The sequence below is a fragment of the Quercus suber genome, unplaced genomic scaffold (assembly GCF_002906115.3).
Source record: "Quercus suber isolate HL8 unplaced genomic scaffold, Cork oak 2.0 scaffold_60, whole genome shotgun sequence".
In the NCBI taxonomy this organism is placed as follows: domain Eukaryota; kingdom Viridiplantae; phylum Streptophyta; class Magnoliopsida; order Fagales; family Fagaceae; genus Quercus; species Quercus suber.
The window spans coordinates 418,872-438,253 of NW_027069525.1; the positions used below are offsets into that span (position 1 = coordinate 418,872).

General features: G+C 33.2%; 1 protein-coding gene and 1 long non-coding RNA gene across 3 annotated transcripts; one reads left to right on the forward strand and one right to left on the reverse strand.

The window, feature by feature from the left end:
* Positions 1 to 2,083: 2,083 nt before the first annotated feature.
* LOC112023685 (putative disease resistance protein RGA4) lies at positions 2,084 to 9,783 on the reverse strand. Its single transcript, XM_065772517.1, has 3 exons — positions 7,095 to 9,783; positions 3,012 to 3,218; positions 2,084 to 2,901 (listed from the first exon to the last, which is right to left on the reverse strand). The coding sequence occupies exon 1, from the start codon at positions 9,663 to 9,665 to the stop codon at positions 7,107 to 7,109; it is 2,559 nt and encodes an 852-aa protein (XP_065628589.1). The 5' UTR covers positions 9,666 to 9,783; the 3' UTR covers positions 2,084 to 2,901; positions 3,012 to 3,218; positions 7,095 to 7,106.
* A 6,140-nt stretch (positions 9,784 to 15,923) lies between these two features.
* On the forward strand, positions 15,924 to 19,106 carry LOC136067156 (uncharacterized). 2 transcript variants are annotated; one of them, XR_010628675.1, is made up of 4 exons: positions 15,924 to 16,131; positions 16,737 to 16,788; positions 17,850 to 18,378; positions 18,693 to 19,106. It is a non-coding gene; the product is annotated as an uncharacterized LOC136067156 (long non-coding RNA). The 2 variants fall into 2 exon arrangements; XR_010628674.1 differs by lacking the exons at positions 17,850 to 18,378; positions 18,693 to 19,106 and adding an exon at positions 17,294 to 17,732 and having other exon boundaries at positions 15,940 to 16,131.
* Positions 19,107 to 19,382: the final 276 nt, after the last annotated feature.

Genomic DNA, 19,382 nt, shown 5'->3' on the forward strand with positions numbered 1-19,382 from the left:
AGAAGATTTGGACTCCAATATGTATATACCTTATGCTTAATTTTCTGAACAAGAAGATGTCCTTAAATTTGCTAATATTATCATTTCGTAAATTATTATGGTTATAAAATTCTTAAATACTTTCAGAATATAGAAAAATAGTGCCACATTCTCTTACATTCATAGTGAATCACACCATGAATTTAATGAGTGGATTCTATCATGAATGTGAAAGGAAAGAGTACTATTCTTCGTACTGCAAGAGAACCTAAGAATTACTCGTTATGGCTATGATGCATTAGTGGTGAAAAAGTTAAATTAATTAATCATAATTAATCATAATTATTCATACATATATACATTTACACAACTACATTTTTACCCCCTAACATTAAATTATCCTCTACTTTTTTTTCATTCAACATGTTTAGTCTAGATCAAGCATTGAAAAACAATTGGAAACTTAACAACAAAAATAACAATAAAAGACTTACTCCCAAATTGAAAATTAAATATAAAAATTATATGTGTGTGTGTGTGTGTCCAAGAGAAAATTGCTTTTTTAAGTATTGTCACTCCCTAACATTCCATATGCTCAGTGTAGTTTTTTATTTTTTTTATTTTTTTTTAATTTGATGCTTTGTGACTAACTAATTAAGTATTGACAAACAATTTAAAACTTAAAAATAAACAACTAAAAGACTTAGTCCCAAATAAAATAACTCTAAGAGAAATTTATTTTATTAAAAACTTACTATTTGAACTCAACAAACAAAACTTACAAATTAAGAGAGGAAAAAACTAAAAATTTGAAAGTAACAACTATTTATGTTACAAGGTGGATAGTTTGTTGCTCTTAACAACTATTTCTTGGAACCCAACAATTAGTTGTTCAATTCTTTTTTGCAGGGGCAACTCTTTTTTTTTGGAGGGGCCAAATATTGATTTTAAGGTCTAATATTTTACACAATTGCAAAATATACATACATTATGAAGTTTTTAAAAAAATTTGGGGGGGCCATTGCTAAGTGCAGCTCAGCCCCTGATAACAATCACCTCATGCGCACAGATGTGGAAGTAGGGATGGCAATGGGGCAGGGCAGGGCCAAAGGATGGGATCTTCGCCCCCACCCTGCATGGATTTTTCTTGCCCCATTCCCGCCCCTTAAGACCCTGCGAAGCCCCGCCCTACACCGTAAAACTTTATTTCTTGTTAATTCTCCCTACAACTATTACCCTTTTTTTTCAAATAAAATAACATGTTTCAATAACAAAAATATACTTGAAATTATAAATAAATTTATCCTATCAAATCAAACTAATTTTTAGCAAAAACTAAATAATATTATCCAAATATTTAACAAGACAATATCACAACAAAAATCTCATAGTATGACACAATAAAATAATCCAAACTCCTAATACATAACAAAATAAAAATTGACTAGTTCTTCAAAAAGAATCTCCACATTCTTCCATCATTGTGACACCACTTTCTTCTTCATCATCATAATCATCCAGGATATTTTGGAACGTATCTTCAATTCCATCTGTGGTAGATGAAGAACCTTAAAAAAAAGATAAAATAAATTCAATCAAACAATTGAAAAATATAATAAAGAATGCAGCAACATAAATCATTGCATAATTAGATTAGTAAATTTAATTACCATTAATTTTAGCCCATAACCAATTTTGAGCACACATTAATGCCTCCACAATCTTTTGATGAAGTTTACTACGATGTGGACTTAACAATCGACCATTTGTGGTAAATGATGACTCTGAGGCAACAGTTGACACTGGAATGGCAAGGATATCCCTTGCAATATGTTGCAAAGTAGGATACTTTGGCCCATTGGATTTCCACCATGCCAAAATATCAAAATCCACATTTCTTGGCATTAAATCGTCCTCAAGGTAATGGTCCAACTCCAATTTAATATTCCCACCCCTTTTTTTCTAAGTAAGATATCTTTCAAAGTCCATAAGGGAGTCATCAAGTTGCGGATCCTCTCCCACACAAGGGCCATGAGTACCTTCCCTACCCATTCTCCCAAAACTATAGTCATGAATTATTTCATAACAAATATCTCTAACCCTTTGAATTTCATTATCAACTTCATCACCATAAATTATTGGAAAATAATATTCTAACAATTCAATCTTATATTTTGGGTCTAAAATGGTTGCCACGGCCATAACACCATGAATCACATTCCAATAACAATCAAATTTTTCCAACATTTTAAATGTCATACTCCTAATCACATCATTTGCGCTTGTAAACCAAGAATTCAAAGCTATTTTTATTTCACACACCTTAGGAAAGAAAAGATTAGCTGTAGGGTATGAGGTACCTGAAAATAACTCTGTAACCTTGTGAAATACTGCCAATCTCTCACATATATTACTTGTCTCCATTCTTCCTCCATTGGAATGCACTTATAAGATGACTCACATATGTTCAATCGATAAAAGACATTTTGATACTTTATAGCAATAGAAAGCATGAGATAGGTAGAGTTCCAACGAGTCTTACAATCAAGGGCTAGTTCTTTGGTACATTCAACATGTGCTTGTCGGGCTGTCTCTTCAAACTTTTGCCTTCTCTTTGTTGATGCAGTCCAAAATCCCACACTTTCTCGAATCTTTTCAATGCATGATCCAATTACATCCAAACCATCCTGAACAATCAAATTAAGAACATGTGCTGCACAACGCATATGCAACATTGATCCACGCATAATAAGTGCACCACGTTGAAGCTTATCTAAGATAATTTTTATAACTGCATCATTGGTACTGCAATTATCCATAGTCACAGTAGATAACTTCCTATCAATATTCCACTCCAACAAAGTATCTAGAAGGACACTAGAAAGCACTTCTTTCGTATGTGGAGATGGCACATAAATAAACCTTAAACGAGAAATTTAAATAATTAGAACCAACAATGATATAAGTTCATAAAACATTTGAAAAGAATTTAATTGAAACATAAAAATGAATATATACTTTAAAAAAAGTACCTCATAACTCGGCTTTGTAATCTCCACAAACCATTAATGAAGTGTGTTGTTACAACCATAAACCCTCGCTTTTTGTTTTGTGAAGTCCACATATCAGTGGTAATAGAAATTCTACCCAGATTCTTATCAATTTCATGCTTTGATTTCTCCATTTCTTTCTCATAGATGCTCAAAATGTCCTTCTTGATTGTGTTCCTAGAAACCATCCTGAACAATGGTTGAAGAGAAGTTGAATATTTTCTAAAACCAATGTGGTCAACTATAGAGAGGGGATACTCATGCAAGATGATCATACGAGCAAGTTCATTTCTTGATACATTTTGATCAAAATTATAAGCATTCACACCCGCCATTAAATCCACTTTATTTTGATCCCTGGCCAAAATTTTTTGATTCATATCCCTAATGTCTTGAAACTTTCTCCTTGGACATATTTTAATGTGGTCATGCAAATGTTTAGTGCCATAATTGGATCCCCTCACTAGCAATTTTTTACAATAATTGCACTCAGCCTTATCTTTCTCATCAACTCTCTTTCTCTTAAAATGATTCCAAACAATTGATTTGTACTTCCCCTTTTCTTGAATTATTTCATTGCTAGGCTAGACTGCTTGGACATCGTTTGGCATATTCAACAAAGGTGATGATGGGGTTGCATTATCTTCATCTACTATCAAAGGAAATTGATTGCTGCCAGATGGATTGGAGCTACCAATGTTTTCATGTGAAGTCATTTTTTCCCTAATATTAATTTAGCAACTTAGTAATGGACAAACTATATTTCTCCAACAAAGATAATATAAAATAATGGGAACGAAAAAAAAAAAATTAAAACAAATCTCCTTGGCAACGTCGTTAAACAATTAAACTATATTTAGCAATATCGTTAAACAATTAAATTAAAAATCATAGCACCCACAGCACATACACAAATGGGTATTCATATTTTTTTGATACCGGGTATTCATATTTCATTGGCCTAAAAAACACTAAAACAAATCTTCTTTATACTAAGTAGTGTGCATTATTTAATTCCTCCCATTTTGTGACTATTTCATAGAGAATGGGACAAAGTCTCAAACCTATACCTTATATTTTTTAATAAAAATACAAAAAACAAAATTAAATTGTATATAATTTTTGAGTGGGGAAGGAGAACGAACAGCTAGTAGCCAGAGCTAGTACATAAATTTAGCAACGTCATGATTTAGCAACATTACAAAAACAATGACACCAATAGGGTATTCCTCATCATCCCATTCTCCAATAAGGGTTAAATTGTTTTATGTAATAGCTGGAGCTACCAGGTTTGATTGCTAAATTTTACCCAATTAAATTGTATATAAACGTCATGATTGATGCCATCATATTGGCAATCAAATCAATAGGGTATCAAAACAGCAACCCTTGCCATAAGAGTTGTGATTCTTGTGAAACGTTTTATGTCCGATTCAATTATAGTACATAATTCCTAGGTACCCCAAAAATTAAAAAACAAAAACCTAGATTGTAAAATAAATAAGGATTTTGACAAGCACAAAGAATCAGTGTTGTTAAGCTGCCCACACAAAATTACAAAAACAATGACACACACAGCCTCAAACCCATACCTTATTAAAAAAAAAAAATTGTATTAGGTTCATGATGAAAATTAAGTTGAGAAAGACAAATGAATCATGAATGAAATTAGTAATTCAAATAGTATATAAATTTGTTTCTAATAAAGACTAAAAAGAGAGTTAAAATTGGTACCTTATTTTCAACTTTGCTAAAGAGAAAAAAGGGGTAGAGCCATCTTAGGTAGAATAAAATAAGCTTATGATATTTTTGTTTAAATAGTAGGGTTTTAGGGTATGAAAAAATTACAATTTAACCCTTATTAATGCGGGGTGGGGCGGGGTGGGTCTAAAAAGTGTAAACCCATCCCTGCCCCACCCCGTGGTGCGGGTCTAAAATTTCTCCCCATCCCCGCCCCACTACCTTTGCGGGGCGGGGAAAACCCGCACGGGGCGAAGCGGGTCAAGCGGGACGGGGCAAAATTGCCATCCCTACGCCTAACCCAACTCGACCCACCTATATTTGATATTTATTTAAAAAATATTATATGGTTTTATTATTTACTCTTTTGGTTTGATGAAATACCAACATAATTATAAGATATAAATTTGCTTTTTATTTGTGTTAGTTTGATGCACTAATCATATAGTTTGTGTTAGTTTGGTGCCATGTTCAGGTTTAATTAGTAAATATGTTGTTATTTTAAATGTCCAATCTGATCCACGTGGGTTGGGTTGAACCCTATGATGGATTGAGTTTGATTGAGTTTTTTTTCAACCCGAATATAGTGGATTGGATTGAAAAATCCCTTAACTCAACTCATGCACACCATTATAAAAGATTATGAAGCTATAATGAGTTGGAATTGGATCTCAAGAATATATAGTATAGAGAACACTTTTAGATACTCCTAGATCTTAGTTACATGGTATTCCCTCATTTCATATGAATGATAGATCCTACCATACTTTAATTATTATCATTTTTTGGTTGAATCACCATGAATTCAATTAATGGAACCCACAATAATGTGAAAGGGGGAAATACAACATAATTCTACTCTCAACGGATCAAGGAATTCTTTTAGGGGGTCATTAAAAAACTTAAAATAAATAAATTTAATAAAAGATGAATTTTAATATATCAAGTTATTGACAAAAAAAAAAAAAAACGCAAATATATGAACTTTTACAATTTCATTCTAAGAGTTTTCAAAATTTGAAATCGCAGTTGACATTATCTATTGCTAGTATAGGTAGGTGTTACCATTTTATTTTGTTAAGTTTAAATAATATTTTTATTTTCATGCAATTTTCGTTATCTATTTGTCCTTGTTTTTATAAAAATATTTTAAACTAAATGACAAAATTCAACGTACTAACATTGTATTAATTATTGACCTACACAGCCACACTCATCCATTCATAAATAATACACTAAATGTCTACTTAACCAATCAAATGCTTGAACAATCACTAGCTTTACTATTTTTTTTCTTGAATCTTTAACTTTATAACAAAAGATTATTATAACATGATAACAATACATATACATTGAACAAATCATTTTTATTTCATAATTATTAAATTATATAAAGTTATATTATATTTATACAGTACATGCACACATCTACACACATCACAATTTACACAAATAACAATATAATAAAAATAGAAATAACGCGTACGCATCAGACACACTCACACAATTCAATTTGTCTTTTTCTTCTTTTTGCTTTTATCCATTTCTTACACTCTCATTTGTTTTTTTTTTCCCCCACCTTTTTTTTTTCTTATCTGTTTTGGATCTTTAGGCTTGTGGACTTTAAAATATATATATATATATATATTAATTGAAGTGTCCACAAAAAGATTTTAATTAAAAAAATGTATTACTTTTATCTGTTTTGGATCTTTAGGCTTGTGGACTTTAAAATATATATATATATATATATTAATTGAAGTGTCCACAAAAAGATTTTAATTAAAAAAATGTATTACTTTTTGATTTTTTTAATAGGGATATAATTGTAAATTTATACCAACTTCATCTTCCATCTCTCCATTTTCCATCCTCCAAACCAAACATATATGAAAGAAAATTAAATCTCTTCTATCTTCACAATTTTCTATCCCTTTCCTATTTTCTATCCTCTCACTTTTCAACCCCTCCAACCAAATGGACCCTTATTAGAAGATAGAAAAGAGCACTTGTATAATTACTCTATAATATAGTCTATAAGTATCTCCACCAATTAAGAGCACTTGTACAGATTAAGCAATTTATCAAATCAAGAATATCTCCATTAGTCCATTAATACTTCCAATTTCAACATCTAATTAACATAACAAGAATTCCGACTTTGACCAAATTAATGTATGGTGGACATATAATGCATATTTATATGTATTAATGTATATATTGATTTGCAATGATCACACTACCAGAAATAGAATAATATTTTATAAATGTTAAACTCTTGGAAGTAAGAATAAATAAAAGAGAGGGAGAGCGATTACTCCATACCTAATTATCAGCTTATTTAATCCGCTTGTAGTCAAGATAAATTTCTGAGGCATGAGCAATCTTGTGCCAATCTTCTCCGATTTCTGGTTGGCATCTTCTAATTAATTCGGGACATTCTGCAATTCTGAAAGATCTTAGAGCTGGGAGACAAAGCTTCCCCTTCGATAGACAAGACAATTTGTGGCAATTCAAAATTGTAAGTTGTCTAAGCGATTTGAGATTCACCAGCCACTCTGGCAATGCTGTAAAGTTAGGACAACTCTGAATATCAAAAATTTGTAAAGATTTTGCAGAGCGTTTAATCCAATCGGGCATAGCCACCAACTGTGGTAATCCATTAAAGCGTAATACTCGAAGGCTCATTGGGAAACCATCTTTATTGTCTTCCATTTCAGTCAGATCAAGCTTTTCACAATTCTCAATTCCCAAAGCCTCTAACATGGTAAGGAATTTTAGGTTAGGAAGCAAAGAGGTCAAACCCCCACAATTGACAATAAGCAAGAACCGAAGGCTTATACAAACTTGCATCATTTCACCCAAAGATTTTAGATTGCCACAATTAAATAATCCCAAAGCTCGCAGGGAATTAGAGCACCCAGGTAGACACTTCTGCTTGGTTGTCATTGAAAAGGTTCTAAGTCTGATCAGGTATCTCATATCTTTTGGTAATTCTTCTATATTTTCACATCCATGGAGTTTTAAAGTTTGCAAATTTTGAAGCTTGCAAATGGAGTTTGGGAGTTTATGAATTCTACAATTGTTAGTCAAATCCAATAGCCTTAAATGCTTCATGGTACCAATGGCGCTGGGTAACACCTCAAAACTTGAGTCACTTAAATCTAGAACTCGCAGGTATCTAAATTTTGAGAGACATAAATCAACAAAGGATTTAGTAGAAGGTCCAACTCCTTCCACCGTAAAAAGAATGGTTCGTAAACTCTTTGATTTTTGTAAACATTTTATAACATTTTCATTCTGCCAAGTATTGTCAGTATATGACAAATGCCAAACCTTTTTAGAGATGTTTTGGATCTGACAATTAATAATTAAGCACTCACTTTGGGCTGATAATAGTGCTAGGTCATGTGCAAGATCATGTATTTTGAATGCTCGCATGAAACCTAAATCAATATAATCTTCAAGGAAACATCTTGAATAGAGCTCATCTATATATTGGTTGCCAATATCTTCCAGCTCTTGATTTTCATTTGGTGATTGAAGAAGCCCATTTGCCATCCAATATGGAATTAAATCAAAAGTATTGAAATTATAATCTTTCGGAAGAAGTGAAAGAAGTGCAAAACATTGTTTCAAGTAAGATGGCATCTGATTGTAACTTAATTGCAAGACCGACAAAATATCCCCTGCTTTTCTGTTCAATTTCCACATTTCATTATCTCTTACAAATAGCCAATCACGTTCATCAAGCTTTGAATATAGTAGGCTACCTAACGATTTCACTGCCAAGGGAACCCCTTTGCATTTCTTCACAATCGCATCCCCAATTTCCACGAGGTTTGTGTGCTGCCTCTCTTTTCCTTCATCAAATGCCCATTTTATAAATAGGGACAGACAGTCTTGATGTAAAAGACCTTCCAAGTTGTATGGGGACATGGTGCCCATCATGGAAGCAATTGTTGGGCTGCGTGTAGTCACAAGAATCTTACTTCCATTGGCACCCCTCATCAACAAATTCTTCAACTCAATCCATTTTCCCCTGTCCTCGTTCCATACGTCGTCCAAGACGATCAAGAATTTCTTGCCATACAAATTATTTCGAAGTAGCACTTGCAACTGCTCTTCATCCAAGTCGCTACAACTTTCACTAGTTATTGATTTGATAATTTTAACCAGTAGTTGTTTTAAAACGAATTCGTCAGACACGCACACCCAACACCTTAACTCAAAATGGTCTTTCACTCTTTCATCATTAAACACCAGTTTAGCTAACGCAGTCTTGCCAAGACCTCCAATCCCAACAACAGGAACAACAGAAATGGATTGACCATCACTAGGATCCATTAGATGCTTCACAATTTTTTCTTTGTCTTGGTCTCTTCCTATCACATCTAGAGCCTGGACAAAGGAGTAACTCATCTCCCTTCCACGCACCACATGCCTATCATCCGACCTTGGAGAGAGATGAAACTTAGCCCTATCGGCTGCAATCTCATCTAAACGTGCTCTAATTTCTTTGACTTTGTGAGCCATCTTGGTTCGGAATACTAGTGAATTAGAGGAAGAAAAGAAACGGCGTACCTTCCTGGTGGTGCTCCCCTGCATTTCCACCACTTGCCTCCGCAGTGCTTCACACTCAAATTCATCAAGGACATCCTGAGCATCATAAAACACTTCTTTGAGCTGCCCAAGCCAGACGGTCAGCTCCTGGTTATGAACCTGCTGCTCTTCTGCATCTAACAACACAGCTTTGACGGTGGAGAGGGTTTTTTCAAATCTTCCCAGATCACTTTCAGCACCGCATAGCAAGCGAGCTTCTTGGAAAGCCAGGGATCCCAATTTCTCCAGCACTTTTTGCGCTGTGTAAAATACAAATGTCTCTGCTGCAGCCATCTTAGAGAGAGAGAGAGAGTTGTCCTTCGGCGAGAGGAGGTGTGAGACGGTGAAAGAGATTCAGACTTTAGAGGCTGAGAAAATAGATAGCATATCTGAGGACAATTGGAATTCCACGTAGACATATAATGTGGTTCTCAGGGTCCACCCCGCCAAATAATTAATAAATGAGATAAATAAGTAATTTTTTTTTGTAATAAAGGATGCTTTATATTCTTAAATCACGTTTATATTATTTTATTGTAAAAAAAAAAAAAAAATTATAGTTGACTTGAACTTGACTTTCACCCTTCAGAGGTCTTTCGGTTGTCTTTACTTGTTCTTGCTTGCATACTTCGACACTACCGAAGCATTTTCCAAACTTTAACATGGCAAAGAAGCTTAGATTTGCCCTCTTAGCCATGCTCTTCCTTCTTATTACACTATCCTATCCCTGCTGGAGCGAACCTATAACAAACATTAAGTCCTTGGGGAAGGATCCTCATGAAGTTCAACGCGTTCAGCTGCCAACATTTCATGATAACCCTTTGATTTCATCGGATGGTTGTGAACAAACCTACGGTGTTATGCCATGCACCAACACTGTCCTAGGAAATGGCTTTCTAATTATTGTATATGCTTATTGCATTTTCTGGGCTGCTAAGATTTTGACTGATGGAAGTGAGATTTTGCTTGAGATTCTTGGGCCGGGCATCATTGGTGGTCTCTCCTTGCTCATATTCAGCTCACTTCCTAATGCTATTATCATCCTCGGTAAGTCTGACTTGCTTTTATTCTTTGTTAGTATTATTTGAAACCAGCACTTTCTGCGTGCTACATTGCTTGTATGGGCATTATTGTCCTTCAATTCTTTACTTCTTCAAAGATTAGCCCGTTTGGTTTGTGTTTTCAAACAATATTTTTTAGTTTTTAAACAGCATTTCACGCATTTCAATACACTTTTTCACCCACACGTATTTCAAAAAACTGCAAACAACAATTTTCAAACTACTCTACCAAACACCCCCCTAAAGGTCAGAAAGGGCCAGGGGTGCGGTTCCAATTTCCAAACCATAAAGTCTATGTGTTAATGTCATTTCTAAGGTCTAGGGGTGGCAAATGGGCAGGTTGGGTTATAAATGGGTTGGGGTGTGTAATTACCCATTTATCCATTTATGACCCGTTTATATATAAATTAATTATCCATTACCAACTCAACCCATTTAATTAGTAACCCACCCATTTAACCAAATATGACTCAAATACCTCTAAAACTACTTGAATACCCTCTTGACCTCCAAAATTACCAAAATACCCTTAAATACCCAAAATGATACAAATACCCCTACACTTCCAAAATAACCAATATACCCTTGAACATCCAAAATTATCCCCAAAATCTCTAAAATAAGCAAAATACCCATGAAATCTCTAAAATGACCAAAATACCCCTGATATCTCTAAAATCACCATATATGCTTAAAACCCACTAAAATGACCAAAATACCTCTAAAATCTCTAAAATGACCAAAATACCCCCAAAACCTAAAAATGACCAAAATACTTCCAAAACCCAAAAAACGACCAAAATACCCCTCGAAACCCAAAAAATGACCAAAATACCCTCGAAACTCAAAAAATGACCAAAATACTTCCAAAACCCAAAAAATGACCAAATTACCCCCGAAACATAAAAATGACCAAAATACTTCCAAAACCCAAAAAATGACCAAAATAACCCCGAAACCAAAAAAAAAAAAAAAAAAAAAAAACCCAAAATACTCCCGAAACCTAAAAAATGACCAAAATACCCCGAAACCTAAAAATGACCAAAAGACTTCCAAAACCCAAAAAATAACCAAAATACCCCCTGAAACCCAAAAAATGACCAAAATACCCCCGAAACTCAAAAGATGATCAAAATACCCCGAAACCTAAAAATGACCAAAATAATTCCAAAACCCAAAAAATGACCAAAATACCTCCCGAAACCCAAAAAATGACTAAAATACCCCGAAACTCAAAAAATGACCAAAATACTCACGAAACCCAAGAATGACCAAAATACCCTGAAACTCAAAAAATGACCAAAATACCCTCGAAACCCAAAAATGACCAAAATACCATTGAAACCTAAAAATGATCAAAATACCCCGGAAACCTAAAAGTGACCAAAATATCCCTAAAGCCCAAAAATGACCAAAATACCCCCGAAACTCAAAAAATACCAAAATACCCCCGAAACCCAAGAAATGACCAAAATACCGTCAAAACCTAAAAATTGACCAAAATACCCTCGAAACCTAAAAAATTACCAAAATACCCCAAAACCTAAAAATTACCAAAATACTTCTGAACCCTAGAAATTTACCGAAATAACCAAAAAATCTAAAAATTATTGAAATAACCCTAAAACTAAAAGATGACATAAATGCCCTCGTAACCTAAAAAATGACTAAAATACCCTTAGAATCTAAAAGATGATCAAAATAACCCCAAAACCTAAAAAATTACTGAAATTCCCTCGAAACCTATAAAATGACTGAAAGACTCTTAGAACCTTTAATTTGTCAAAAATATCCTCGAAACATCCAAAATAACCTAAACCTCTATTTCGGTAATTTCAGATGTTTCTGGTGTATTTTGTTCATCATACATGTTTAGCGGTATTTTGGTCATAATTTGGGTTTCATGGGTTTTTTTTTTTTTTTTTTTTTTGGGTTATTTTGGTCATTTTTAGGTTTTTGGGGTATTTCGATAATATTTTAGGTTTCAAGGTATTTTGGTAATTTTTTAGGTTTTGGGGTATTTCAGTTATTTTTTAGGTTTTGGAGGTATTTCGGTTAATTTTTAGGTTTAGGGAGTATTTTGGTAATTTTTTAGGTTTATGTGTATTTTGGTAATTGTTAGGTTTTTGGGTATTTTAATCATTGTTTTAGGTTTTGGGTTATTTTAGTCATTTTTTAGGTCTTGGGGTATTTCGAACAATTTTTAGGTTTAGGGTATTTTGGTAATTTTTTATGTTTCAGGGGTATTTCAGTCATTTTTTAGGTTTAGGGGTATTTTGGTAATTTTTTAGGTTTAGGGTGAATTTTGGTAATTCTTAGGTTTCGAGTGTATTTTGGTCATTTTTTAGGTTTTGGGGGTATTTTAGTCATTTTATAGGTTTCAGGGGGGGTATTTTAGTCCTTTTTTTAGGTTTCAGGGTATTTCAATCATCTTTTAAGTTTGGGGGTATTTTAGTAATTTTATGGGTTTCGGAGGTATTTTAGTCATTTTTTAGGTTACGGGATAATTTGGTAATTTTTTATGTTTCGGGGGTATTTTAGTCATTTTATAGGTTTTAGAGGTATTTTGGTCATTTTTCAGGTTTTGGGTGTATTTTAGTCATTTTATAGGTTTTAGAGGTATTTTGGTATTTTTTGGGTTTGGGGTATTTTGGTCATTTTTGGGTTTTGAGGATATTTTGGTCATTTTTAGCTTTCGGGGTATTGTGGTCATTTTTTGGTAATTTTTAGGTTTTGGGGGTATTTTGATAATTTTTATGTTTTGGAGGTATTTTGGTTATTTTTAGGGTTTTGGGGGTATTTTGGTAATTTTTAGGTTTTGGGGGTATTTTTTTCATTTTTTAGGTTTTGGGGGTATTTTAGTCATTTTTTGGGTTTCAGGGGCATTTTGGTAATGTTTTGGGTTTTGAGGGTATTTTGGTCATTTTTTGGTTTTGGGGGTATGTTGGTAATTTTTAGGTTTTGGGGTATTTTGTTCATTTTTTAGGTTTTGGGGGTATTTTGGTCATTTTTTGGGTTTTAAGGGTATTTTGGTCATTTTTAGGTTTTGGGGGTATTTTGGTATTTTTTGGGTTTTAGAGGTATGTTGGTAATTTTTAGATTTTGGGGGTATTTTGTTCATTTTTTAGGTTTTGGGGGTTTTGGTCATTTGTTGAGTTTTCGGGATATTTCGGTCATTTTTTGAGTTTCAGGGGTATTTTGGTCATTTTTTTTTATTTTGGAGGTATTTTGTTAATTTTTAGGTTTTTAGGGTATTTTGGTAATTTTTTTTTAGGTTTTGGGGGTATTTTGTTCATTTTTTGTTTTGGAGGTATTTTGGTAATTTTTTGGATTTTGGGAGTATTTTGGTCATTTATTAGGTTTCAAGAGTATTTTGGTCATTTTTTAGAAATTTAGATTTTATATTGTTTATTTAAATTTTAGATAGGTTTAGTGGGTATTAGTGGATTTATCCATTTAGTCCCATCTAATTAAATAACCAAATGGGTCTTTACCCATTTAACCCAAATATTCAAATGGGTTGGGTTAAGACTTATCCAAATAAGGTGGGTAATGGGTGGGTTCATGGATATGGGTAAAAATTGCCACCCCTAGCCTGAATGAAAGAATGGGACTTTATGAGCCGTTGTAATTTGTTTGTATGTCTTCAACCGTATACCTTATCTTCTTCCTTTATTTATTTATTTTTAATGACAGAAAAGTTTGAAACCTAATTACTAAGGCAAGATCTTTTGGACCCATTTCTGAAGAGTAAACCTAAGACACATGACCCTGCCTGTTAAAATCTATATCAAGTAATCCCAAGAAACTCCTAGTAAAGATTGAACTCGTTTAGCTTATCTCCTAATATGCACTTTTAAAAACATTTACCATTGAGTCTACAACATCCTTAACCTTATTTCATCATTCAAAACCCACAAAAAAAAAAAAAGAAAAAGAAAAAAAGAGAGATAATTTTAGTTCGTGTTCGAATAAGCTTAAAATTATGATTTTATTAATCACATTTGGCTAGTCTGTTCAGTTGGTTAAGTTGTAAACCAACTTCTATAATTTTTATAACTTATGATTATGAATGACAATTTAAACTCATCCCATGGGTACCCACTAGGGGTGTGTAGCAAATTTGCCCACTAACCAAAACCGACCCAACCCAACCCACTTTATTGGATTAGTTTTTAAGTGGTGGTAGGTTTGGTTGGGTCATGATTTTTTATTTTATTTTTTTATTATTTTTTTTTTTTACAGTGGGTCGGGTTGGGTTCGGGTCATAAAATTTACAAATCCACCTAACCCGACCCGACCCACCAATAGTTAATATATTTTTAAAATTTTAAAAATATATTATATAATTTTGTTAATTATTTTTTTGCCCCTCTTCCTAAATAAAACTCAAATCCTAAGTTCTTTTCATATAGTTTGTGTTTGTTTGGTATTATGCTCATGATTATTTGGTTATAAATTTGTTCTTATTTGTGGTGATGTTGTTCTAATGCTCAATTTAATAATAATAGTAATTAAAAAAAAAAAAAATCTAACCCATGGGTCCAACCTGACCCAACCGATCCAAGTGGGTTAGGTTGGACCCTTATGATAGGTTGGGTTGGGTTGAAAAAACTCTTCAACCCAATCCAACTCGTAGGTCGGATTGTGTTCGGGTCATAAGATTTACAAATTCGCCTAATCCGACCCAACCCACCAATAGTTAATATATTTTTAAAATATATTATATAATTTTGTTAATTTCTTTTTTGCCCCTCTTCCTAAATAAAACCCAAACTCTAAGTTTTTCTTATATAGTTTGTGTTTGTTTGGTGTTATGCTCATGATTATTTGTTATAAATTTTCTTATTTATAGTGGTATTGTTCTAATGCTCAATTTAATCATAATAATAGTAATTTAAAATATATATATATATATATCAAACCCATAGGTCCAACCTAACCCAACCCAATCCAAGTGGGTTGGGTTGGGTTGGACTCCTATGATGGGTTGGGTTGAAACAACTCTTCAACTCAATCCAACCCGACCTATGCATGCCCCTAGTACCCACCCAGTTTGCCTCCTAAAAGGGTGGGGATGGGGGTTAACTTATTCTCCTGAGGCTCTAGGATATTTTCTTACCATTTTGATCGATCGATCCAAAGCTTCGACCGATCGAAAATGCTGAATTTCGAATTTTCACTTAGAAAATTTTAGAACTTGAATTTTCACTATAACAACTTTATGAAACAATATTCTCCAAACTTAAACATCATTATTACAACCTATCCATATATATATACCTATATATACAACACTTTCACCACCACCAACCGCCAACAAGAGACCACCACTACCACCACCAACCTTTGGATGATGACGGTAAGAAAGGAGATTGATCCTTCTTGAATCTTTATCTTCATTGCTAAAACGTCCCAGTCAGTCAAAAAAAGAAAAAGAAAAGTAAAGATCAAATTTTTTTAAGTTCCCACATGCCCCACCTAACACCCTTCCCCACCACTCATTTTCAATCATCTCTTTATCTCTTTGGCCGGCTCACAATTTTTTTTTTTTTTTTCATACACTCATCTCTATCGCTCTCATCCTCTCCACCGGTACTTCCACACCACTACCACCACCATTTCCACCATCATTTTTCCAGCAAGATCACTAGAAAATTCTTAAGAACCTATAAGCACCTTCACATCCTTTTTTTGAGGTAAAAATTTCTAATCTTTTTGGTGGGTTTTACACTTTTGCTTGAGGTTATTTTTATCTAAACTTTAATAATGATACCCATGTGATTTATGAGCATTGAAAGTGATATTTATGTGTTTTTATGTATGAGTTTTGTATTGGTGGAATTATTTGATGAGTGAGTATATGGTTTGTGTTAATGATGACTACCTAAGGTTTATGTATGGTGGAAAATTTAGGGGTTTGGAGTTATAACATGTGATGGTTGGTAAATCTAATTTTTCCATTGCCATTGGGTTTATTTGAAGTTAGTTGAAGTTCTAAATTTCTTGTCTTGGAGGATATTTTGATTTTGCTTTCATGGGTCTCTTAATGATGTAGTGTAAATTTTATGGAAGCTAGTCATAATGTTGGAGATGATATTAAATGGGTTAACTTTATAAATTGGAGTTTATGCCTTGTGAATCAATTTGTTGAGAAACTTTGGAAGTTGAATATCTTATTATCGATGAGGTTAAATACTAGGCTTGCCTAATTAAGTGCCTATTTGGCAATTTCTTAATTGTAGCTATAAATACAATTTCATGATCTATGCTTATTGTGATAGGTTTACTTGATATTGTTTAGGTTCTAGCTAATCTCCTTGGAGCTTGGAGAATTAGGCTTTTGCGGTTGCAAGGTAAATAGCTTTTAATGGGATTTTTGAAAAATAACCATGTTGCATAAATGTCGTTTTTGGGTTAGACACACTTTTGGAAACTACCTATGGAGACTATATTTTCCTAAAAACTATTGTGTTGTAACCTTAATATATATATGATTATATATATATGAAAATGTATCATATGTGGTATTGCATTTGGGAAAATGCATGAATTGTTGATATGAAAAAATAAGCATCTTTTATTTAATTTTTGATAAGGAAATCATGGATTTTAGGGTATATTAGAAAATTTAAAGATGCTTATCTTGTCTTGTTATGTGGGAAATTGATAGAAAATCTCTTGACAAGAATGAAATTGAAAACCTTACAAACTTTGTAGAAGTTAGATTATTTAAGGTTTTTCTGAAACTACCTGGATATAAACTATGTGTTTCAAAATAATGTAACTTGTGAGCTTTATGAGGTTTTAACACCATGTCATGTGTGATTTCCCCGTGATCACCCGATTTGGTTTCCGTAGTGTTTGCGACAACGGAATCAAATCCAGGTCAGTGCTTTTTTACTTTGGATGACGTGTTCTTCCCTGCTGCCCATGGGGGGAAGAGATTCCTTGATTGTGTGCGGGTGAGGTTGTTGCCTATGGGGCCAAGAGACCACATGCAAGAGATGTCCTATTTGACGTGCTCTCTCTGCTACCCATAGGGGAAGAGAAAAACCTTGAGGGTATGGGTGAAGTTACTGTCCATCGGGCTAAGAGACTGCATACCAGAGAGGACAATATTATGCCAGTTGTGAATGGGTGGATCCCTTGACCAGTCTATATGGTAGTGTGGTATATTTGTAATAATTTACCTTATATTAGATATTATGCCTTTGGAAATTATATTGTTTATGCTCACAGACTCTAGTATATAGTTTCAAGGTATTTATTTTGAAAAACTTTGTGTTTCATTATTCAATCATTCTTGTCATATCATATTATTATTATTGAAAATGAAACTTGCATTTCCCCTTCCGCCATTAATTATGCTACTTACTGAGTTCTGTCTCATTCCATTATTTTATAAACTTTTCAGAGTAGTCAACAATATTTTGAGACAGCTTTTTGGTGGCTAACAGTAGTTAGACTAACTACTGATGGAGGTTGAACTTTTATAATGAAGATATTTAATGATGTACATCTTAGAATAGGCTTGAATCATTCTTTTGTATATTATAGTAGTTGTGACGTTAATCCCACTGATGGAACAAGCTGATGATATGTAATTATTTATTTTAGACCTCTATTCTTTTGTGGCAAATGGTCCTTGTAATTACTGCATAAAACTCTGACTTACTTTGGGGATATATTTAATGAAATTATTATGATAATTCTTGCTGTTGGTATTTGATATGATTTTTTGGATTGAATTGTTAAAAAGGAAAAATCTTCAGGTACTATTGAGATGTCTTTCTCATGCTTTGGACCCTTTGGGGTTTGGGGCGTGACAATTGCCCTCTCCCTGCATCTCTTTGCCTTCTATCACACGCCCATCAACAACATCTCAAGTATTCCGATTGATGGAATTTGAAATTTCCAATTCCTAATCAAAAGGAACAAGAGAAGTATGTGATTGATATATTGGATTCATCTCTAAGGTTGCGTTTGAATACTTGAATTCAAATTTGAATTTTGAATCAATAGATTTGGATACTTAAATATCTGATTGTATGGCATGCCATTAACTATTCATCTAAATCAAATTGTGTAGATTCAAATTAATGAAATCCACATAATGGATTTAATATCTAATCTAAAGGATACAGATTATTAACATTAAAAAGAGTGTTACTAGCAGCTAAGTACAGTGTGTGCTTTTGCCAGCAGGTTTACATACATGGTTATTACAGATAAGATTGTTACTGGTTTTCCATTTCAGGAGCAAACATCCATAATTCATCGACAGATGGGGCATGATGCTGTTGTGCTCGGGCTTGGCCTAAAGGTCGATACCATCTTTCACGAACATAACGAAAAATAAAGGCCAAAAGAGCAATGGTGGACATTCCTCCAGTGATTACAAAGAGACCCCAGAAACTATTCAGTCCAAGACTATCAAGATCATCGTCAGAATTAGATGCTAAGCACTTGTAGGAAGAGGTTAAAAAATCCTCAAGCTGTCGCAATTTTCCACTTTCAGATAATTTTAGAACTGCTTCAGAAATATCAGGTAGATAAGGGGAACTCCTTGGGAAAGCCTGAGAAGTGAAATGAAAATTATCTTTTTAGGCTCTACATCAATAAAACTTTGAAATGTTAAAGTATTGTACCTTTGAATAAAATAACACCCTCACATCCGCTCTTTTACAATCATAGTTTTACATCAATTTTTTATGTTTAAAAATGTGGACATTTTAAAAAAACAAAATTTAACTTTTAAAAATGTGGATATTTTTGTATAAATTGTGTATAATTGTGCATAATTGTGCAAAATAGTAGATAGAAATGAGTGTATGAGGATAATTTTCATATTCCTCCTATAATATTTTCACACGAAAGAAAAAAAAAAACCGTCTTTCTAAAAGAGAGTTATATCTCTCCTCTAGTGGCTACTTCAATGCAAAGTTCT